The 24,509-nt window shown below is 37.9% G+C and overlaps 1 protein-coding gene across 4 annotated transcripts in view; it reads left to right on the top strand.

Moving 5' to 3' along the window:
• The first annotated feature begins 477 nt into the window (after positions 1-477).
• The window catches only part of AFG1L (AFG1 like ATPase), a 64,380-nt gene continuing 40,348 nt past the window's right edge, over positions 478-24,509 (top strand). For 2 of the 4 annotated variants that reach the window (XM_042811639.1, XM_042811663.1), the window contains exons 1-6: positions 478-578; positions 4,083-4,142; positions 7,208-7,434; positions 17,942-17,993; positions 18,784-18,885; positions 21,284-21,414. In XM_042811639.1, coding sequence (XP_042667573.1) covers positions 479-578; positions 4,083-4,142; positions 7,208-7,434; positions 17,942-17,993; positions 18,784-18,885; positions 21,284-21,414 — 672 coding nt within the window. In that variant the 5' untranslated portion in view covers position 478. Of the gene's footprint in view, positions 579-4,082; positions 4,143-7,010; positions 7,082-7,207; positions 7,435-17,941; positions 17,994-18,783; positions 18,886-21,283; positions 21,415-24,509 lie in introns of those variants that run through there. The other 2 variants (XM_042811643.1, XM_042811653.1) reach the window with 2 other exon arrangements.

Genomic DNA, 24,509 nt, shown 5'->3' on the forward strand with positions numbered 1-24,509 from the left:
TAAGAAGCCCTGTTGAAAAGTGTTCTATGATAATGACTTGTTCACTTGCTCATGTTGCACAGAAATTTAACTCTAGAGTACGTTATAGGAATTCTCATATTGAAAAGCCAAAAATCAATTCATGCATTTCTTTCATGCTTTTACTGTGAGCAACATCTGCTGAGTCCACATTCTGACACGTGGGTGCATTTGTGACAGCAACAGAGAGGCAGCCAGCCGCAAGTCAACGGTAGGTTATTGGCTCCTGAATGCCAGTGCCCTTTTATTAGAATCTACGCTTGTCTGTTTGTTCACTGCATTGTGCCTTTCTGTCAAGTTATCTGGCAAACTGAAGCCGGTGGCTGCAGCACTGGCACTCCTCGCCCAGCGCCCGGCTTCCCTGAGGCACCGCAGCCGGCGCCAGTTGCAGCGCCCTTACCCCGGGACTCCATTTCCCAGCTCGCCCCGCGCCGTCCGCCGTGGAGGCCGCGCCGAGAAGATGGCGGCGCCCGTGTCGCCCTTGGTTACTGCGCGCTGCCTGCTACGGGCACCGGCGCGGCGTGCTGTCCGTCTGCTGCCGGCACGGGCCCTGTGGAGAGGTCAGTGCCGCCGATCCCGCGCCGTGCCCGAGGGAGTGCGAGCCCTGGAGCGCGGTGCCCTGGAGGGGGGAGCCGAGCGGGCGCGGCGCCGCCGGAGAGGGGACACGCTAGTGCCGGACTCCGCCTCGAGGCTGCCGGCGGAGTTCCGTGCCGGCTCTGTGCGGGGGGAGAAGGTGGCCGCTACGCCTGGCTGCCCGCGCGGGGATCTGCCGCGTCTTCCCCTTCTCTGCGGCCTGCACCTCTGCCCGGCCCGGGACCTGCGCCGGGTTCAGCAGGCCCTGTGGCTTCCCGGCCAGCCTAGACTGCGGCTCTGCCTGACTACTCGCTTGTCTCGTTAACTCTTCCTCAGAAGGGTCCTCTCATCTGTCACAGCAGCTGAGCTTTCACTCGTAGCCTGATAAAGTCAGCATAGTACATAAATTCATAGGAAAGCAGGTTTTGCTAGCATGAAACTTAGATTAGAAGCTGAGGTCATTTCCCTTTAGTAAGAGCTCTTCCAGAGCAGTGAACACGGCCACAAGCTGCCAGAGTTCAGCGGTGTTGGAACAGTGCAGACATAGGGCTTGGATTTTGGGTGGTCCTGTGTGGAGCCCAGAGCCAGTGTGGACTCAGTGATCCTGCGGTCATAGGAGACAAATAAGCATTCACATACACGTGTTGTACTGTGGCTGTACGATGCTTACATCCTAAGGCAAATAGACTGAAAAAAGATGTGCTGACTAAATGAGTGTTACAGTTAGTACAACGGTTGTGTTTTTATTTAATTGTGATATTGCTTCAAATCTTTACATTTGTGTTCTTTTTTTAAGTCAGAGGAAATCTGGTGACTTTATCTGTATTTTTTTTGGCTTTGCAGGGATGGGCAATGATCACTGAATTAATTTATAATCCTGTTCTTATAATCAGTGTTTTCTTTTTTTGTATGATCTGCCTGCTGCACCTTTACACCCTGGAATGGCTTCAGAATTAATAACTGTGAACAGTTTCCCTGACAAACTTTCCTGCCATTACTACTTTCACCTTTAGCTGATGTAATTAAATGGGCAGTGCATGGAAATAGGACAAGAAATATAATTTTCCTCATAATGTCACAGGTACCTATGGAAAAATCAGTTCTACTGTAACACTCATATTCTCTAGAAGTTTACACACAGAATATATATATATTCATATAAGAATATTCATATAATGAATGGACTGTAGGAAGGCTAAATATGGTCTAAGTGATCAATCTAAGTTTCTTCTCATACAAGGAAACAAAGATGAATGGGCAGTCTAAGACCTTGTATCTTACTTGCAATTTGCCTTTTATGATCTGAAAAGTTTGTAAAAGTTGCTTTCTGTGACCTTGCTGTCACCCTTCAAATTCTAGTGTTTGTGAAAAGCTCTTAAGGCAGAATGAAGTCTGCAAAGTAGCAATGAAATGCATGTGCTTCCTGCATTGGCACTGGCTTAGCCAATGCTATTCTAGCTTCTTGATGGCAGCTGGGTGATCTTTGGACTGTGGACTTTGGTGCACTTGTAGTCCCCATGGTGAGTTTGGTTTAGGTATAGTTCTCAACTGCTGGGAGTATTTTCTGTCTTGAAGGCAAAGAACTATTAACCACTTGAGGAAGTTATTATGGGAAGTGGTTGATTCCCCATCTCTTGTGCCTTTGCAGTGCACTTTGCTCAGAATGTGTAGTCAATCACAATTCACAGGCATAGTTCGGAGGTAATTAGGTGAATACTGGTGTTCCTAATACTTAAAAGGTTTGTTGTCCTTAATCTCCAGGAAAAGTATTTGTGATCCTTCTCATGGTGGAGTGATTTGAAGCATACATAGAGAACAAAGGTTAAATGCATTTTAAATCCCTTTTAGGATTTGTTTCCTCTTTGATTAACTTTGAAAATTAATAATACACATTTACACAAGTACTGTATATGGCTGACAATCTATTAAGTGAATGCTGTTATCTGAAGCTTGATTCACCTTTTGCAATAAAAGGAGCTAGGTTGCATTTCTTTGACCTTTGCTTCTTTAGTTGGATATTATGTATCTTTTTTTATTTTTTTCCTTTTTTCTTTAGATTTTTTCAATATTTCTTTCCACTGAAGGTTCACAATTCTAATCAGACGTTTTAAAGATGCTCTGTTCTGTAAAGGATTCTGCAGATCAAATTTGAATTAATCTGTGGAAATAAAACACTTTCTCAGTAATGAATAATCATTTTAAACACGAGATCTTCTCCCCATAAGTTTGAATTTATTAATCTATGAATTTTCAAATATGGAAAAAATGAAACATGGGCAGGGAAGCCCGTGTTATTTTGTAGGTTCAAATTATATGATTACATACAATTAAGAGAAGGAGAAAAAGGGTTGCTAGGGTGAGTGATGGTTTGTCTCAGTTACCCTTCTGACTTATCAACCTCCTGGCTTCTGTCAAGATCAGGTTATGACAGGCCACAATCCAGCTTCCATTTCAGATTGTCTTCTTACGTAAATAACTCTAGTGCCTGCCTCAGCTGTGAGCTTTGCTCTGAGAAGCAGTGTCATTGAAACTTGCTTACCTTTTTCCAATGTCATCCCAGACATGAGTTCTAAGCAGCAGAAGGGAAGGTTGACAATGTACTGATTAAGTTTCCAATTTGTTGCTCTTTTCCAGAGCAGAATGTCTTTGAAGTTAAGAATGCTTTTTATTTTTAGATTTTGATGCTAGCACTTATCTTTGCAGTGATAAATCAATGCTAGTTTACTGAAGGTAACTCTTAAGTAACTCACTTGAAGGGAATTCATACTTTCAGATTGGCATTTACATTAGTTTACATTAAAAAGTTTTTGTTGTCTTTCAGTTTTTTTTCCCCCTCTTATTTCTCCAAGATTTCTCTCTCTCTCTCTCTCTCCCCCTCTTTTTTTTCTTTTTGTTTGTGTTTGTGTATCTCAGTAGGTTTTTGTTGCAGCTAGGTCTGTGATGCTTGGACAGGCAGGCAGAAAGGCAAATGCAAGCACCTAATTTTGTGGCTTGAAGTGAAATGAGATAGCCCTAATGCTTCTGTTTCAGGAACAAGAATTCAGTAGAAAGGTGCAACCTACTGGCAATTGTTAAATCGTAGTGAATGTTAGGCAAAACATGGTAAAATCCAACACTGTAATGCACTCTGGGAGTGGAAATTATGGCTCATGTCTCTAGTTTTACACTGGTTTATGTAAAACTGAGTAATGAATTGACATTGGGCTTTTCAGTACTCTTATGTGGATACACAAAATGCTTTTTCTCTGTGACACTGGAGTGTTCCAGAAGAAAACTAATATAAGCAAGTAACTTAGTATAACATGAAGATGTGAAACAGGAAGAGAGTTTTTGCAGTATAGAGAAGTCTGCAGGACTAGCATTAATGCGCTGACTTACATTAGGCAATTCTGTTCTAAGTTTCCTTGATACAAAACTGTATAAGGAAATTGTCTGGTATTCCTCTGCTATGTATTAAAATTTCTAAAAATTCATTTTCTTTATCTGTACAGGAATAGATTATTCTAGAAGCTGTAGTGTGAATGATTTTTGCGGTCTGCTCCACAAGGCAGGTGAGAATGGAAGACTCACTTGTTTGTCTCTCAGTATAGTTTATCACTTGAGTAGCTGTCTTCTGTTGACTTCTCTTTAAAACTCATACATGCTTTATGTTCTCTTCAGGGTCTATGACTTTGCTCTACAGCGACACATAGAATTTATCACTTACCATTTACTGTGTGTCTCCCGGTACCCCTCACCATATTTAAATCTTGGCATTCAGTATTATTTTAGGAGAACAGTGAGCAGTTTGTCCCACAACACCCTCTGTCATCACTTGCACAGTCTTCATCTCTGTCATCTGTTGATGACATAGTGTTTTATTCCCACTTTATTTCCACTTATGGTCAGCTGTGAGTACATGTAATCTGACACAGAAGGCATGCATGTGAGCAGCTCTGCTGCTATCCCTTGTCCAAGGCCAGAAAGGTAATGAGCCACAAACCCTTTCTTATCCCTAAACCAGCTTTTATTTTTTTTTCTCCTAATCTCATGGTAAGCAGTGGGAATGCAGACTTTGCAGGTTAAGGCTGGACCCTTACATCAGACCTTTTGGAGCCATTGAGCTGTATGTGTTGTGAAGGCAGTCAGTAGTTCAGAGGTGCAAACCACACGACTGAGGCTGAGTTTATGTAGGAGTAAATATTTGGAAAAAATAAGATGAAGGTGAACTTTGAGAGATCATCTATCTATTTCTCTTCCCATTATCTCCTTTTATTTGAATGCAGATGAGGTATTACTGACCCGTTATTGATAGATTTTCATCAAGATTGCTCTTAAAGTTCTTTTTTCATCAGTTAACCCATTTCACTGCCTTAAGTAGATTTACAGTCTTATCTCTAGATAGGACTCTGAGAAAGCTATATGATTTTCTTTAGCCTTCTGTAAAGATGTTAGTGAAATTTTTGCAATAACGGATGTTGAACTCAACTCTCTAGGTGATCTTTTTTTCTGGGGATGAACTAATTACTTTTAATTTGCAGCAGTAACTCAGTTCCTTTGGGGCAGGAGAATTTGGTATACTTATTGTCTACAGTTGTAAATATTGGCTGCCTTGCTTTGGAGAAACTGAGGTCTTTTCAGTTCTTTTGTTTTATAACCATATCCATTTTTAAAAATTTCACGCTTTTCTTGTGCCTCTCTGAGCGCTGTTACAACTTCTCTGTGGTTTGTGACCCATGGTATAACAAATACTAAATCACACATTTGTCAAGGCTCTGTTGTGTTCATACCTTTTATGAAATGTGATATGAAAACCAAAGTGTATTCTAGGATGGAACATATCGCTATTGAGTAGAACAGGGTTGGTTCATGAGTGCTTATGTTTTTTGTACTTCTATGAGCATACATTCTGTGATTCTATGATTCTGTACCTCAGAGTGCTTTCTTCTTTCCTTACTCTCTCCCCAGTAGTTTTGTGATGATGTTTCACTGCCAGTATAGCCTTGGATTGATTGTTTTCTGCGGAGTTGCTTTTTAGATGGTCAATGTCCATCTCTAAAGTTCAGCTAACTATTCCCCCAAAGAACAATGCCTTGTTGCAATGCATTCTATTTGGTGTACTCTGCCTTGCATTCTGGAGTGTGCAGCCTCCCCTCCTGATGATCTTACCTGCAAGCCCATTCTATGAAGTTCTATTTACCCTACGCAGGTCATGGATGGAAATTCTGAATTGCACCAGATTGAGCTTCTGAGCCCTCTGTGAAACTCTGTTGAAAACATGCGTGTAGCTTAACTGTAGTAGTTATTTATTACCTACAGTTTTTTCTAGTTTGTTTTGTACTTGCTCAAAAGTTATGTCACTAGCATCTAGCTTTCCTACTTTATACTGACAGCACTGTGTGACCTGATGACAGAATGGTTGCTGCGATTTAGAACGTTTTTCCTCATTCTACTGAATGTATTACGTGGTCAGTGGGGAAGACTGTTGCTCTCACACTGTTCCTGAGGAGTTGATGTTGCCTCTCATTCATCACGATTTACCTTAAGCACGTCCTAAAATAAATAAATAAATAATCAGAATCTGCTTCTACTAATTCCAGTATTTTTTGTGGGCTTTAAAACTGTGTTGACTGACCTATGAATTTTGGGATTTGTCTTCTTAAATGTTAGAACCTTTCCAGGTTTTTTCCTAGGTTTTTTTTTTTTTTTTTCTGAACCTTGCTTACTATCCAGCAGTTCTCAAATCAAGCTGCTGGAGGCTGTTGGGTTGTTTGAGGAGCTTACCTTAAGCATTTGAGGATGGCTTTCATTAGCTCGAGCAATGTTCGAATTCTTAAACATTCTCATTAACTTTTGTCATTGATACATCTTGTGTTACTCGTGATAGTTCTTAAACTTTCAAATGATAACATAAGCAAAGAAGGTATTAAACATTTTCTCAGTGTATTCTTTTGTTAGATTTCTGATCTTAATGATTTAACAAGCCTTCTTTGTAAGACTTTATATTCTTTGATTCCTAATTATAGTATTATATCTCATTTTGTGCCTGTCAATTCTGACTTTTTTCTTTTTAATCTAAACAGAATTCCTTGCCATGATCCTGTCTCTAAGTAGAAGATTAAGCCAGCAAAGTGAACTGTGGTATTTCAGGGTTTCAGAGTTCCTGTGCTGCTGACTGTGGTCTTTCACTCTTTAAACTTGCTTACACACAAAACTCCTGTTTTGGCCTCCTGTTTGCCGTCTTTTAAATTCTTTCTTTCAGCATGCCTCTTTCTAAAGGATTCATCTGTTCAGAAAAAAAATGCTGTCTGTCAGGGGTTTTAAATTATTTTACCCCACCTTTGCAACAGGTATGTCAACACTTCCAACGGCTCGTTCAGCTTCCCCACTGAGCACTGTGTGTATGTGCTTTTTATTAATAAAACTGTTAAAACATACTACTGAATGTATTTTGTAGTTAGTCGTGGATTAATGAAAAACAAAGGCATAACACACTTGTGCAGCAGTCTAGGTAAGTAATGTATATCAGTCTTTGCATGAACTGTTACATGATGTTCTATGTTTACAATTTTAAGACATTTTCGATTTTAAGACTTTTCGAAACATCTCTATTAGCAGTCTGTTTTCTATTTTACAGCATATGCAACTCAGGCAGCGAATGAAAAGGTGGTTCTTGGTACGCTTACGGATGCTAATTCTAGAGCCTTACTGGTTTGCAATGGACCTTTAGAACATTATGACTTTCTGATTAAGCAAGAAGAGCTGAAGAATGATGAACAGCAAAGAAAAGTTGTGCAGCACCTGCAAAAATTGCACGACAGTCTTAAAGGCTACAGGATCAGCTCAAAAAATTTTCTCTCAAAGGTGAGGTTGATGATGATAAATATATTTTTGGAATTTATATTTTCTCATAAGAATGTGCTTAAAAATATATCGATGTATATCATTTACCTAGTCTTATTTTTGCACTGGGCCTTTACAGCTAAATCTTTCTTTGTATTTGGGTCTGCAACCCGATTGCATTTTTGGAGGTTTCTTTTCAAAGCATTAATAAAAAATCAGGCTCACACCTGTTGTATAGTACATAGCAATGACTTCTAAGGACCTGCTGTTTCAGTTCAGGAACTTTTCCCTGAAGTTTTTGGCACAGTATTTTCCAGAGCTACTGTGGGCGTACTTTTCGTATCTTGTTCTCATGCTGTTATTTTCATGCTCTTGCTCTTGTGGCCTTGCACCTGCAAATTCTGATAGTGTTGTTCTCATGGGAAGTGGCTAGAACTGGTGTGAGAATGTTTAATCTTCCTCTGCCTTCCATGTCTCTTGTTTTGTAGACTTTAGTTTATGTACCTGAAAACCAAACATAGTGCACAGCAAGGTATGCAAGTTCTTAAATCCTAGATAAATATTAGTCAATAATATACGTGCTTAGAAGCGGAATGACCAGTGAATGTGCAACTTGTGCACCAGATCAGTATATTTCAGCATAAAGTCATAACTGGGGATGGGGGACAGAATTTGGAATTTGAGTGAGTCTCATTTGGAAAAAAGTATCATACTGGGAAAAAGCGTAGAAAAATACTCATTGCCATCATCATAATCTTCATTTTTCAGGCCTCTTGCACTGGGGAGACATCTCACATATCAACAGCTTTACTGTTTGTTTTTTTTTTTCCCAGTCAGTCACTGAGAGTTTTTCCTTTTCTTTCTCTCTACTGTACTACTTTTGCTTTTTATTTTTTCAATAGCAATACATTGACTGTAACAGCTAAAGTTATGTCATCAACTATAGACCCTTTAATAAGTCTGTCAACCTCTCTCAGCATCTATTATACAACGCACTTCATCTCATGGGCATAGAACGATATGACTAGCTGTTGGACTGCATGTAGTTAGTAAATTTGCCATTGCAACCACAAATTCTTCAATTACATGGCAAGTACTTTATTGTGTTTGTGTGATAACCCTACATGAGCTAGCATGAGATCAGAGGAGCCAAAACCTTCAGGGCACAAATACCTGTAAATGACATGCTGTCCTCTACCTTTTAGGTACCAAACCACAAATTGCCCCTCCAAGGCTCTTGCAAACTGTGTTAGCTTTGAGGAATGAAAAAAAGCAGCAAACAGAATATTGCAGAGAGAGCAAGTACTATGCAAATGAAAGTATGTGTTTCAAATGGCGAGGTACAGAGCCCTGGGTCTCAATACTCATTTACCAGCCTGCCTTCCATTTGCCTTGAATGTTTTAAATTTATACTTGTAGCTGTGTGTCATGTATCTGCTAATCATGCTTGACTGGGAATTCTACAAATGTCTTCCTGCCTTCTGACAAAAGGTAGCAGACTAGACACCTAGGAAGGAGCTCTTTTGTTGTTGATGTACAGTGGGAAGAAAACTGAATGAGAGAAATTTCCAAGGTGCAGAAGTCAGAAACTTTGGAAAGAAAAACATGAGAATGATGAAGAACAGGGAGTGTTCTGAGTCAAGTGCTGAGGCAAGATTGATCATAGAGATGGTTGCCTTGTCCCCGGAGACGTTCAAGGTCAGGCTGGACCAGGCTCTGAGCAACCTGATCTGGCTGTAGATGTTTCTGTTCATCGAAGGTGAGTTGAACTAGATGACCTTTAAAGTTACTTTCCAACTCAAATGATTCTTTGAAAGGAATGAGTCTTTGGAAGTTCTGTTTTGAAAAAAGTTAATAAAACTTTGAGCAGGGAGTTTGACCATACAGTCTCCTGAGCTTCCTTCCAACTTAAATCATTCTATAATTTTAACTTAGTTATGGTAATTGGAGTCCACCAATTGTTTGGAGAATAGTTTTGTCTCCTCCAACTAGTGGATTAGTTAATCTCAATACTAACCTTTTTACTTAGCCAGCTGGTGAAAAGAAGTGATTCTCTCACTATATTTAGCATTGGTGTAGTCTCACCTTGAATACTGTGTGCAGTTCAGGGCCCCGCAGTGTAAAAAAGATGTTAGCGTCTTGAGAAGCACAGCATGGCTGGAAGACGTGTCCTATGAGCAGAGGCTGAGAACAGTTAAGTTGGCTCATCTGGAGAAGACCAAGAGGCAACCTCATTGCTCTCTGCAGGAGAGTATTCCCCTCTGAGGAGGAGAAGAGGGAGGTGCTGGGCTGTGCTCCCTGGTACAAATGGCAGGATGGGGATGGTACAAAGCTGTGCCAGGGAAGTCTCAGGGCATTAGGAAACACGTATTTACTGTCAGAGTGGTCAAACACTGGGACAGGCTTCTGTTATGGATGCCCTGTGCCTCTCTGTGTTCATGAGACATTGGGATAATGCTTTCAATAACATGTGTTAGCTTTTGGTTAGCCCTGGAGTAGTCAGGATGTTGGATTTGATGACCTTTCTGGAAGAAAAATTCAAAAGTTATTATCTTTGTTATTCAGAGCAATCTTATGGCTTGTCTATAAGATAATCTGTTTTCCTGTGAGTGTAAGGAGATCAGGCTGGATTCCTAAACCTATTTTGCTGGCCTGGCACAGACAAACTATTTCCGTAAGCGTAATCTAACAGGCTATAGATTGACATTTGAAGGGTACTTAATGTATAAAGTTGCTCTTTATCAACACTGTACAGCATGAACTGTAAAAGAGGAAATTGCTTAAGAGAGAACCAGTTATTTGGCTTGCTCCTATGTAATCCTTTGGGCATAAAGCCAAACTTTCATTCATTTTCATTCTGTAGAAAAAATGTGACGAAGGTTTTGATCTTGCTGTCTAACCTGAGAATCAGTAGGCTAGCATTCTATCTTTCCTGGTTAACTGCTTTGGACATCTGGATATTCTTTTCTGAAACCTCTCCCTTTGAGAATAACTTAGAGAGCTGACTTGTTCACTGGAGTGCCCCGAATCATAGTGGTTGTGTCTTACAATGACTTTGTAGATAACTGCTATGTGGGCTTGTTGTTTACCATTTTTTTGATTGGGAACCATGAATAGTGAAGAAAACATCTACTGCAGGCAACAAAGTGATACTAATCTTATTCTAATTACAAGATTGTGATGCTACTTTATCCCTGTAGCAGAGCTAATCACGATAAAGCCACCTAACTGACTTTCTCCAAAAAGGAAAAATTCAGATACCATTGTTTTAGGGTGTGAACATGGGTTTCCTCTAATTCTAAAGGAATCTTTTAATTGTTTCAGTTCCACTTTTTAATTAAAAACTTCTAAAGTTCAAGTTTAAAGCTCTGTGATACTGGCAGCTAATGTCATCTTCACTGAGATGAAGCTGTAGAATTACTTGTTAATGTGACAAGTGATAGTGTAGAGGTTTTTCTTCTAGTGCTTGATACCTGTGTGGAAGACTTTAGAAGTTTGGGAACCAGATTAAGCTATGTGGTGTCATAGATCAGAACCCTGGGAAATGCAGAGAACAGTGAGTTTTGTGTAATTCTGTAAAGGCTTCTAGCCTGCATAAATATATTAAATCACAATTTGTGATGGAGAAGTAGTAATGTCCTTGTTTCTCTTCTGGTATTTTTGAGGATGTTAGTTGTCAATTGGTGTAGTTCCTTTTAAAATAAACCACATTGTTTGGCTTAAGACTTTAAGTTCTATTTCAGGACAGGTTTTGCTTCAGTGAAGTTGTAATCAACATCCTTAATAAAAGTTTTCCCCAGAGTGAGTTACAGCAGAATAGTTTGTAAAATCACAGACAACAGGCACTGTATCGGTTGTAGACAGTGATACCATGTGCTTTTCGTATGTCTGCGTCTGTTGAAGAGTTTAAATAAGCCTTTGGACTCTCCTCTTGTGAAGACCTTTCACATTGTAGCTTTATGTGCTACAGTACAGTACACTTGATCTTAGCCAAAAGGAAAGCTGAGGCACAGGTGGAAGCAACTTGGTGAGATGTGAAAAATAACAAGGATTCTACGAGTACATAGGTCAGAAGAAACAGGTAAAAGATAGTGTACCCCCTCTGATAAACAAGAGGGGAAAACTGGCTTCAACAGACATGGGGAAGGCTGAGGTACTCGATGAGTTCTTTGTTTCCATCTTCACTGGCTATCAGGCTTCCCATGCTTCACATGTCCCTGAACTTCAAGGAGAGGGTTGGGGGAACAAAATCCCTTTGTTAGAGCAGAGCAAGTTCAGAGATCAGCTCATGAGAATGTATGTGTACAAGTATGTGGGGCCAGATGGTGTGCATCCCACAGTCCTGAAGGCACTGGCTGATGTGGTTGTCTAAGCCGCTCTCCATTATACTTGAGAAGTCATAGCTGTCAGGCAAAGTCTCCAGTGACTGGAAACAGGGAAACATCACTCTCATTTTTAGGAAAGGAAGAAAGGAAGAAAGGAAGACCAGTGGAACTACAGGCTGGTGAGCCTCACTTCTGTGTCTGAGAAGATCATGGAGCAGATCCTCTTGGAAACTGTTAAGACATATGTGAGATGAGTAGGTGATTTGAGACAGCTGGTGTAGCTTCATCAAGGGCAGATAATGTGTGACAAATCTGGTGGCCTTCTCTGACGGAGTGCTGGCATTGGTGGACAAAGGAAGGGCAACTGGTGTTGTTTACCTGGACTTATACAAGGCCTTTGACATGATCCCACATCACATCCTCATCTCTAAATTGAAGAAATACAGATTTGAAGGCAAGACTACTCAATGAATAAAGAATTGCTTGGATGATCACAACCAGAGAGTTCTTGCCTACAGCTCTGTGTTCAGATGGACACTGGTGATGAGTGACTTCACCCAGGGATCAGTCTTGGGACTGGTATTCTTCAGCTTCTTTAGCAATGATCTTAATGGGCTGAGTGTTGCAACTGGTGTGGCAGAAGAAAAGGATACCATCCAGAGTGACCAGGACAGTCGTCAGAAATTGGCCTGCATGAACCAAATGAGATTCAACAAGGCCGAATGCAAGGTGTTACGCTTGGGTTGGGGCAATCTCAGATATGTGTATAGTCTGGGAGAAGAATTCATTGAGAGCAGTCTTGGAAGCAGACTTGGGAGTCCTGGTGGATGAAAAGTTGGACATGAGCCAGCAGTGTGCATTTGCAGTCTGGAAGGCCATCCTGAGCTGCATCACAAGAAGGGTGGCCAGCAGGGTGAGGGAGGTGATTGTCCCTCTCTGCTCTTGTGAGGCCCTGTTTGGAGTACTGCATTCAGACCTGTGGCTCCTGACATAAGAAAGATGTGAAACTGTTGGAGTGGATCCAGGGAACGGTCATGACAATTATCAAAGGATTCCCCTTGCACGGATTGATGGACTTGTTTAGCTTGGAGAGGAGAAGACTCTAGGGAGACCCAATTGCAGCCTTCCATTACTTGAGGGGATCTTGTAAACAGGAGGGAGACTGACTTTAACATGGGTAAATAGAGATAAAGGGTTTTAAACTTTTATAAAAGAGATGAGTTTTAGATTAGATGTTGGGAGGAAATTCTTTACTCAGAGGGTGGTGAGCCACTGGTGCAGGTTCACAGAAGCAGTGGATGCCCCATCTGTGATGACACTGAAAGCCGGGTTGGATGGGGTCCTGGGCAGTCTAATCTGATGGGCGGCAAACCTCCCTATGGCAAGGGGGTTGGAACTTGGCAATCTTTAAGGTCCCTTCCAACCTAAGCCATTTTATGCTATAGATGTTCAGTTTTTTAATACAAGGGCTGGCATTTTTTAAAACTTAATATTTTTAATTTAATGGATTTAAACAAAACACTTGATGTATTTTAAGTTGAAAAATTCTTGCAAATGAAAAAACTCTTTTATCAGTTACACATAGTAGCTTGAGTTCGTGCTTTTTTGGGTTTCTTGACAGTAACCAACCTACTTTTAGTATGGAATCCGTGTTGAAAAGATTCTAGTGGCAGCCTTTTAAAACTATAAAAAAAAACAAACGAAAGACAAAAAAAGTGATGCACAGCATCTCAATAATTTTTCCTAGTTTTTGGCAGAGAATGTGGTAAGAGGTGAACGTGAAGAAAAGGGGAAAAAAAGAAAAAAGGAAAAAAGAGGAAAAAGAGAAAGAGATGGTAGGAAAATAGTTATTTCTCTTCTTTGGTCTGATACTTATTGCCTATTACAGAAATACAGAAGTCTCTTCAGAAATGAGTAATTCCAGAACTACAAACTTATTGCATTTATAAATGATTAAAATAATGTCTGCTTTGACTGTAATTTTTTGTCTCCTTTTATTCACTGAAAGCACAGTGAAAGTAGGATTAGGGAACAAATACTGACAGACAATAAAAGCATATCGTTATTTACCTGAGGGATTTGCATCACCTGGTAGGCAAAGCCTTTATAAAATAAGCAGTTTTGGGAAAGAAAAAAGCCAACAGCCATTTCCTTTATGATAATTAAGCTATATATGTCTTATTATATGTTTTTGGACATCAGCTTAGAATAAATCTAAGGGGGGAAAAAGCAATTAATCTGTTGCTGCAAATCAAGTATGCTTCTGTTTTTCAGAATTATTTCTCAAATGTGAACAATGACTTTGATCTTCAACTTGGTGAAAGCATGGCCTTGTATACTGAGATATTTTGAGATCCTCTGAATTGAAGTTCAAGGCCATAAGAGTTTCCACAGATGTTTCAGATCTCTAGCTTTTCAAAATAATACCAATTGGGGCATCTTAAGAGTTGTTGAGTTGCTGTGCTAATGACTTGAAATAAGCTCAATTATAAGTGAGGTCATGTTTTGAAAAGAGGTATGAACAATAGTAAATGCCATCCAAGACCTTGAAAATGTCTTCAGCTACAACAGCAACCAAAAAAGAGGTCTGAAGGAGTAGGAGAAAGAGGCAGTTAGTGTTTTGTCTTTGTTTTTTGTTTTTAAAGAAAGTGCTGTCTGGATACTTCTCCCTTGAATTTTGTGTATTTTAATTAACCACCATAATACATGGATTTTCACCTAAAAGTTTCCTAAATTGGTGCATGAATATTCCCAGGAAATGAGTTGGGTTTTTTTTGGTGCATGAGGCAGGCTGTATGGGAGAAGATGGGAAGACGTTGCAGTTTGTTAAATACACTGAAGAAAGAATAGAATCTGTAGGGAGAAGGAGATATTTTAATGAATATAATTCCTGAGATAGGATGCTGATTGATTAAAGTGAAGTTTGAATGAAGATAAATGTGACATGATGGAATCAAAGCAAGGCATTCCATTTTGAAACGGAAACTTATAACACATTTTGAAAGCAAAGGAGGGAATTCCGTAAATCTGGGAATACTGTCCTTTTTTCTTCTGTAACTGTAGATATTTTAGAGTATGTATAATTTTCTAAAGGAAAAGTTCCTATTGTAAGCACGTTCTAATGGTAATGAAGCTCAGTGAAGCAATGAAGTTATAATTTCTTTGGTTATTGGAAAGAATATTACAGTAATTAAGAAACCTGGAGGACTTTGGAGTATTGGCATGTTTCTGAGGATACGCTTATTTAAAAAAACATGTGGCAGAGCATTCAAATCATACATTTAAAGATGTCTGAATTCTCCCCTTCAAAGTCAAATTCTCTGCATTCCTTAAAATCTTTTAGTTTTGTATATTTTAACTGTAAGTATTAATGTTCTTACATCTTTTCACTCCTGCAAAGAAAATTTGATGTAAATTAATTAAACATGATTATACTAAAACCTTGACAATACCTCACTCAGGACAGTAGGGAAGTCTGAGGGGTGAGGAGAAGCACAGGAACTTACTCTGTTTTCTACATCACCTACTCTTCTTCCTTCTCTCCCTGAAATACACAAATCTACTCCTAATTTAGGAGATCTGAAATCTCCCTCCTATTTGTTCTTTAGCAGTGTGTGCTTCAATGGAGCCAAGATCAGTCTACTGCTTTCTTCATTCCCATACTTTGCTCGTTTTCTTACCTTCTTACTGTGGTCTCCAGTGAGCCAACACTGGACTTTTTTCTGGATTTTATCAGATTTTATCAGAAATACTAGTTACTTTTTTGTGCTACAGGAGGTGCATGTGAATCATTAACTGGAGCAGTGGGGAATAAAAAGTAAATCATATGAGTTCATATGGGATAACTTGAAACCTGTGGGAGTTTTGGTTTCAATACTGGAAATCTACATAACAAGTTTTCATATATCTATTGTATTTTTTAATAAGAAAAGGTAAATCAGAAGTCTGGAAGATAAATATTTTTATATACTATATATATATTATATGTATATATATATATTTATAGTTCATATATGTATGTAAGTAAATATACATATAGAGATCCATATAACCTATACATGTATAAATAGATACACATCTTTAGTATTCTACAATATCTGAAAGGATTAAGAAAGAGAATACCCTAGGTGGCAATAGTGTCACTTCTCTCAGAATTGAGCAAAAGGCATTTTGCTTGAAAACAAAATACTTCCTACAGATGTCTTTAATTTGCTTGAAGAGGATTTACTTTTAGAGTTTATCAACTTCAGCAAATTTATTCAGATCTGCCACAGTACCTCTCCTTTCTTTTATACATCGTTTTTTTTAAGGGCTGAGGGGGCTGAGTCATGACTTAGCATCTGCCATCTTCTCAGAGAACTAGTTCTATTTTTCTAAATCAATCAGGAGTTGAATTAGACTTTCTTGAGCCCAAGCCATTTTATTTATTTCCTTTAGTGAAACAAAACAAACAAAAAAGTTGCCTGTGATGTTTTCTAGAAGTGGTAAATATTGGAGAAAGCATAAAGCATTCTTAAAAGTACACATTTTAAGAACGTTAAATGTAATCAATGAGCATATTGCAGTTTGCAAAAGGATGTAAAGATAGGCCTTATGACCTGTTCTACTTGTATAATCGTTACGGAGACAAGTAAAGCACTGATGTATTTTCCCAGTTTTGTCATTCTTTGTACATCTGCAAGCCACATTAATACCATCTTTTTAATTGTTAAAAACGTGTTATTTATCTCAAAATTAAGACATTCTTACAAATGTCTCTGCTACAGAGTTTTTTTTCTATTTCCCCTTTTTTCACTATATAACTTTGAGAATTAGTTTCAGTGGGTGCGAGCTCTTAAGTAGTGTACAAAGAAATATCCATGTCAATTAAATTGTCTTGCAGAGCTTTAGAGGCACTAGCAAGTAGTTGCAGCCACGTGTATTAATGGAACTGATTCAGAACATCTGAAACCCTCTTCAGCCACAGACTGATGATACACATTTTTGTTTCCCTCTTAATGCAGCTCTAAATTAAATCTGTAAGTGGATCTTATGTATGAGCTATGGTTGCACACTTTCTGAACAAATACTGTAGATCTGAGACATTATCTTTCTACTTTGTTCATACATTTTCTTCCACATTTAATTAGTGTTTTGCTACTCGTTTCTTTAAGATGGTGTTGTGTTTTGTAAAGCGCTTTAGATTGAAGTTCTTCAGCAATTACTCAGCTCCAAATGAGACCAGAGGGTTGTGATTTTAATTTTCCTCAGTTTTTCCTTAGTTTGTATAGCTCAGAAAGTGGAACAATGCAACGTAACTTTATGCTGTAGTGTGATGATTTTTGTGGGTATTGATTTGATGAGAATTCTTTAAGATGTACAAAATTTTAGAAACTCTTTCCTTTTAGAGTTTTAGGTGGAAGTGGCTGTGCAATATTGGAATGGGGGAGGACAGTTTCAAATCGAAACTATTCATAAAAATACATATTTGAGTAAAACAGAGAAAACCATCAGGTGTCATATCATATGTCTTGAGTTGCATTAAGAGATTAAATATTCTTAACCAGCGTCAGTTTGAGATAAATTCACTTGTGAAAATAATTAATAAAATGCATACTTTGAATATAAACTTACACATATATGACACATTTTTACTGTGCTTCTGTTGATTTTTAAGTATGTTTAAAACAGGTAACTGCATTTAAGATTGAAAGTGGAGAGGAAGGAAGGGGACCTGGAATATTCATCGACTTGATCTTATGGCTTTTCTGAATTCTAATGGTTTAAACCTAAAGCAGAGCTGGTATATGGAACCTATACCTGCAAGTACAATAGTAATGCTTAATTTTGCATCGTTTTTTCTAGGTCTGTTTATTCAAATGACTTTATAAGAGTTTGTTTTAATCATGATGTACTGGGACACATTTAATAATTTTGTATGTGTTCTGGTTTAAAAAAACAAGAAAAAAAAAACATGTGTACCGTGATTAAAAAAGAAAAAAAGGATGGGTATTTGCCTCCCTCCTCTTTTTTTTTTTTTTTTTTAATTCCCTCAAATACATCATTAGATAGCATACTAATTCAGAGTTAATAATTTATTCAAGGTTATACTTTGCTGGCTGTTCAGGTGGTTACACGTAGCCACTTGATTAATTGATCACAGCTATGTGCTTGCTTTTATTATGCTCCGTGTTTGTATTTATTGTTCTCCTCTTGATTTGCAGCTCTTTGCAAAAAACAAACCTCCGAAAGGTCTTTATGTCTATGGAGATGTTGGTAAGTCTCAGCTGCATCAGTTTCAGTGAAATTTTGTCTTAATACATGTTTATTCACATTGTAAAGTATCTTAAGAGCCTGAAATTTATGTAGCATGATTACTTTAGTGAATGTTCTGGGTTTATTTTTCTTCTGTATTATGATGTTAGTTTATGGAATGGAATCATAAAATGGCTTGGGTGGGAAGGGATCATAAAGTCCTCTGAACTCCAACTCCCTGCAATGGGCAAGGTTGCCCCCCACCAGATTGGGCTGCAGCAACCTGGCCTTGAATCCCTCCAGGGGTGCAGTTAATCTAATGGCAGTTAATGCAATTAGATATAGAAGTTTGGAAGCTATTGAATTGGACTGCTTTACCATGTGTATTTTTTCCAGTGTTACCCACTCTCTATTATTTAAGAATGGGGAGCCAGGGAGGGAATTTATATGTTATAATTGCAGAATACAGAATAAAACAGAAGAAATACAGAATAAAACAGTACTCACTTTTCAAACTGAGATAATAAGGATGCAAATGGAGGCATTTTTGCAACCTTTTTGCAAACCCTATATAGATCAAAATTTTAAATGGAAAAATAACAGTCCAGTTGTTCTGAGCGTTTGAACGTAAAACAGAACCTTTCTTCCCAGTCTGGCCTTGTACTTATTCAGTGTACTTATTCAGTGGTTATTCAGTAGTTTCATTATTAAAAGCTAATGAACAATCATTATTATAATCAGTATGTAACTGTTCTTAAATTAACTACCTGTTGGATGGGGGTTTTTTTGTTTGCTATTTTTTTATTTGAAGGCACAGGGAAGACAATGGTGATGGACATGTTCTATTCTCACTTAGAAGTAGAAAGGAAAAAGAGAGTCCATTTTCATGGCTTCATGCTGGATGTGCACCAGAGTAAGTGAAGATACTAATATTTACAAGAATTGTATGAAAAACTATCAACTGTGAAAAAGTCTGACTCATTCTCTTACGTATATTATTCATCATACAGTGTAATTTTCTTGAAGTTTTTAAACAAATGAAATAACAACAACAAAAAAAAGAGTGAATTAGAAGGTTTGGTCATTGTTTGTCATACCAGATTGGATGCTAACTGTATACTATTTCTCAAGTATCTTTTCAAATACTCTGATGTTCTGCATACCTGATTGTATAGAAGACTGCATGTGTATTTAAGGATGATATAATAAGGATCGAATCCCTATCTAAATAGTCTCTGGTTAATTACTTGGCTGCAATCTAAAGAGAGCACCTGCTGAAATAGAATGATGAAGTACAAAGCAACATGGTGATATCAGAAAAAAAGGGTAGATAAATGTAAATGTGATATTGCGGTTTTTTTTCACTGGATCATGATTCAGAGGCAAAGTTTGTGCTTCAGAGAGATGGACTAATTCTTCCAAGACTTGTGCAGTATTTGTCAAGTTGTCACGTTCATTCATTACTGCTTGGCTCCATATTTCTTTTCACATCAGTCTGGGAAGATTTTAGCTTTTATGAAAAACAAAACAACCATTGCTATGTAATGTTTTGGGTTTTAATACCACTTAGTATTTGTTGATTTGTTGCTAAGGAATAGGTTGTGCTCCTTACAGACCAAAAGAAAGTTCAGCTGAGTGAAGAGAACACGTCTGGGGAATGAATAGATAAGTTAAATCATAGATAATCCAGAATTTGCCTTCTCTTTCTCTCAGTTTTGGGATATTCTTTCTGAAGGAAAGAGTCAACTCAGTGATAAATGTAGTCATTCTGAAACTGGATCGTATGAACGCAAGACAAATGGTGCAAAAATGATAGGAAATAATGGAAAAGTATAAAATATGGGGTAATGCATCTTCTCTCATTTGGTGCTTTAATTAAAAATTTTAAAAAAGCATAACCTAATTTATTTGTGGGAATAGATTTACAAAGATTGTAGAGGAGAGGACTGTATTTATTAACAGAAAATGATCACAAAAATAAATGGTAATGGAACTCTGTCATGACAGAGGGAGAAGAAAAACTAATGCATTTGGATAATGACACTGACTATAATAATAATGTACCATATGAAACGTTAGCAAATAGAAGTTTGTTTCCTAAGGCCCCGTTAAAGGCAAATCTATAGCAATGAATTGATTGTGTAATGGCTGAAAAAGAGCATTGTGTAAACTGTTTTTTTGACAGTTGTGTATATAAATAATTTTGATCTGTGTAATTTGAATAAGCAATAACTAAATGAGGTATAAATGCCGACAAGAATGAGAACTGTTCTGGGTTGGTGAACTTAGCAAAACTGATGATAATCAGTTTTGGGAAAATAGAAGGAAGGTGATCCTAAGTTTCAGAACTTTTTTCTGACAGAATGAACAAGGTGCTTTTTGCTGCATGGAATATAGGTATTTTAAAATCTGCTTCTGTTTCTGAAATGTATGACTTTAAAGTACTGTGAAATTGGTTACGTGTAATGGTACAATTTACAAATACTGTGACAGCAGCATTTTTCTTGGAAAGCTTTCACTGGTGTAAAGAAGCTCTGCTCTTTTGACTGCCCTTCTGTCGTCACTGGGTCACTGTTGAGATTTTCTTTTTCCATTTCTTGTTTCTTGTATTTTTAACAAAGCCAGCTTCTTACTGTAGGACCTTGGTTTGCCAAATGTCTTTGTGTAGGCAGATGGAATGCAGTCCATGACATATTAAAGTATGTACTTATATAAAGTATGTACTTATTTGATATTTCAGTGTTACCTTGTTTACATTGTAAAATATAATTGTATTGCTTTGTCTGAGTTCTTGTAACTAAGTATATTATACTTAGTATATATAAGTATATAAGTACATTCTAAGTATATCTCCAGACCAGGCAATGCACAGAGCTGCGTCGTGGATTTGGAAACTGTAAGGGTTTTTCATATTCAGCAGATTAAGTCATAAAATGCCAAATTATGAAGTGAAACTGCAGCTAAGCTCATGAACTGGAGCAAGATAAAACTGTAATTTGGATCAGTTTTTAAAATAAAATATAAGTGTTTGATATTAGTGCTCAAGGGTTCATAGTTTTTTATTTTACATATTTCTAAGCAAGAAGATATAAATCACAGAGTCTCTGTGGTTTTACTGGTTACCTGATGTGGTTGCAAACTTAGCAGTTTTGCCTTCTCAGAGTTAGATGAAATTTGAAGTGTGTTTGTTTCTTTTTTTCCTGGCTTGAATCACCTTTTTATTTGATAGCTAAATAATTTTGTTTTCTGTATTTTAGAATATTTTAGAAGACATAAGAAACACGTTATTCACTTATGTTTTATCTACTCAGGAATACATCGCCTTAAGCAGAGCTTGCCTAAAAGAAAGCCGGGATTTATGGCCAAATCATACGACCCAATTGCACCAGTAGCAGAGGAAATAAGTGAAGAAGCATGTCTCTTATGTTTTGATGAATTTCAGGTAAGAAATCAGAGATTAATCCTTGGTTTCAAGGGAAACTTCGCACAATTATTTTTAATCTACAACTATGGTATTTGTTTTTAGTAACATATTATTTGAATTACTGGCCAGAATTGAACTGGGGAAGTTCAGAGGTGGAAGGCATTTCACAATTTTGAAGGTGATGTTTTTGTTGGTTTTTTTTTTAGGAGTTGGCAACGTGCCCCCTTACAGTCCTTTCACTTTCCCACTGTAACTACTGTTCATGCTAGCGAGTAACTCAGATTGTGGTGAGAGGCTTGTGAGTGCTTCAGGGCAGGAGCTGTCATCTTAAAATGAGTCTGTGCAGCACCCAGGCCAGCAGTGACACGATAGAAGCTTTGGGTGCTGGGTCTTTGCCATGTCTCACAGAGTGGAACGAAATGGTTTCACTGTCATTAAGGATATGGAAATAATATTTCAATTTCAATCTGAATTCCTTCCTAGAGTTACTGGAGCCTCTGGCACATCAGTGTCAGGTTATGTTGGCATAATCTACTTTAGAGAAAATTTTATTGAATTAAATATGAAAAGTAAAAAATGAAATGATAAAATTCATCTTTGCACAAACTCACTTGGTTGTTTCAATTGTTTTATGTGACTTGTGAATTCTGTTCTAAGGACATGTCACAAATTTAAGCGTAGAGTTGCTTTATAATTTTTTTGGAGAGAAGAGGTATATTTAGCAGCTCAATTCAGAAATCTCATCTAGAAACTACAGGGGAAGATGGGGACAGGTCCATGTTGTTCAAATCACCACCTATCAAAAGAATAATCATTTAACTGTAAATTTTCTGCATTACACTCTTAATATGTAACTGGAAGGATAGAACAATTTTAATCTCCTAGGTACTACATTTAGCTTGTGCACTAAGAAAGATTTATGATCAGCTTCCACGATGGGGATTTTTGCAGCCATTCAGTACGTGTTTCTGTTTTGTTACTTCTGCATTTTGCATCAAGGAATAATCCTTAAACCTGTGGTTTCAGAATGTGTGGAGTCACTGCAATCTCAGTTGAAAATGTTTAATAAAAAGTTGTATTTGAGTTATATTTTTGCAGGGTCTCAGCGTGTTAAAAGAACACTTCTCATTGTTAAATGTGTTTTGTTGGAGTACGTTCTCTAAAATATGTTAACATCAGGAACTTATTCAAATCATTATACCAAAGTTCATTGCCTGCCTCTCAGCTAAAGAGCTGGAGATTCTGTTTTGTTCTTTGCTTTTGACTTTGTTTGTTTGTAGTAAAATTTATAACAACCAAGTTTAGAAGGAAATGTAAATTCTAACTGCAGCTCTCATGGATTTCTCTTAAAAAAAAAAAAAAAAAAAAAAAAATTCTGAACAGTTCACTGGCATAGACACATTTGGGCATGGCTGCCTGTAGCCATGTGATATCTGGTGCTAGCAGTTCAAGGAGGAGACAGCTGAGGAGAGATGTATAGTGAACGTGCCCTTCTTTCCTCTTGTCAAAGACTCACTCATCTTTTCAAGTTGTGTGCTTGCACATGTGAACAACTTGTGAACTCATTCATAGACTGAATAGTGCGTGGTTTGAGTTTTGATGGTGCATGTTTTCATTCTCAGCTTTTTAATGAAGTGATTTCCTTATTTCAAATGCTGCTGTTTGATCATTTGAGATGTGTTTTATCTAGCTGAGCTAGAACACTGGGCTTCCAAAACTCATGGAATGAAATAAAATACAGAGACAATTGTGTTTACACTATGCAGAAGTGAGAAGATTTGGAGTGGGGTAGGGAGAAGTGATATATTCATGTGATATATCATTAGAAAGGTTTCACAGAGGCATTTTTGCTAACAGTAGCACCAATATTAAGTGTAAGCACCTGCTTTTCTGTATAAATGCCCACTACTTTCATGTACTGTTATTCTGCATTTACATATTGTCTATCATCTCGCTGTATTCCCAGAGACTCTGGTGATTTTGTTTTCAAGTTGTTTCTCTGCTCCCCCTGCTGACTTGGTCGAGGTACAGCAACCACTTCAGCTGTAAAAATCGCTTCGTGTTTTATAAGTGGATCACAGTTGGGAAAATAATAAATATATTTCAGAGTATATTTCTTGGACTCTGCATTATTATGCGATACTTTTAATGAAACTACTTGTTCTTGATGCACTAATGGTCAGAATCCATGGATTTCTTGGCTGATCTTCTGTAGCATGAGATGCTACTCAGGCTCTGCCTACTGAAGAGGAGTCGCAGAGTGTATAGAAGGCCCTGAATTTGCTATGAGAAACCTTCTGTTTAAAAACTGTTTAAGTGGTGCAGTGGCTGGAAGAGCAGTTCACGGAGTGGCAAAATTAACATTGGTCGTGTAACTCAGGACTTTCTCTGCTGATTCCTCCAGTGAAATCTGTCCATTATTGCCACTACAACTGATTCAGTCATATTTAAAGAATTGCTAGATTAAAAAAGAAAAAAACAAAACCCAAGCAAACAAATAAAAAAATACAGCTCAAACCAACCAAACAAAAAAAATCTGGACAGACAGATCGTATGCTGATCTGACTTGCAGGCAAAGCTGCTTTCTGTTTTGACGTGTGGGAGGTCAGGTTGGGTCGTTCGTTGGCGAAACGCTTGTGTGTTGAAGAAATCTCAGAAACACTTCTGAGATTTGTTTGAAGCATTTCAAGTGTCTTTTCTGTGGTGGGGGGAAGGAGAATAAGCTGGGTTGATTTTATAAAACTGAGGTTGTGAATTCCCCCTTGATGGGAGGCTGAAGCAAACCGGAAGTACTCTGAAGTACATCGTTGTTGCCTAAAGAAACCTCAAACATTTGCTTGACTAATTCACTTCAAAAGTATTTCAGTACGCCTTGAGGTTGATTTTTTTGTCTTCAGATGTATTGTTGTTTTTTCTGTTTTTAAATGTTATTTTTTGCAAACTCTTTGTGGTAGAGCCAGGCCATTAGACATGGCATTAAGCTTCTGACCAGTCTGAAGCTGGTGAAGCATCAGCATCTACCTGAGATACAGGCTCTCAGGTTGTTAAAATTGTGCTGCTTCTTACTGATCTTTATCATGCCAGTGTGATAGAAATGCTAGACCTTTTTCTTT

This window comes from Centrocercus urophasianus, unplaced genomic scaffold (genome assembly GCF_019232065.1).
Source record: "Centrocercus urophasianus isolate 14NV4802_14NV808 unplaced genomic scaffold, USGS_Curo_1.0 seq_10, whole genome shotgun sequence".
In the NCBI taxonomy this organism is placed as follows: domain Eukaryota; kingdom Metazoa; phylum Chordata; class Aves; order Galliformes; family Phasianidae; genus Centrocercus; species Centrocercus urophasianus.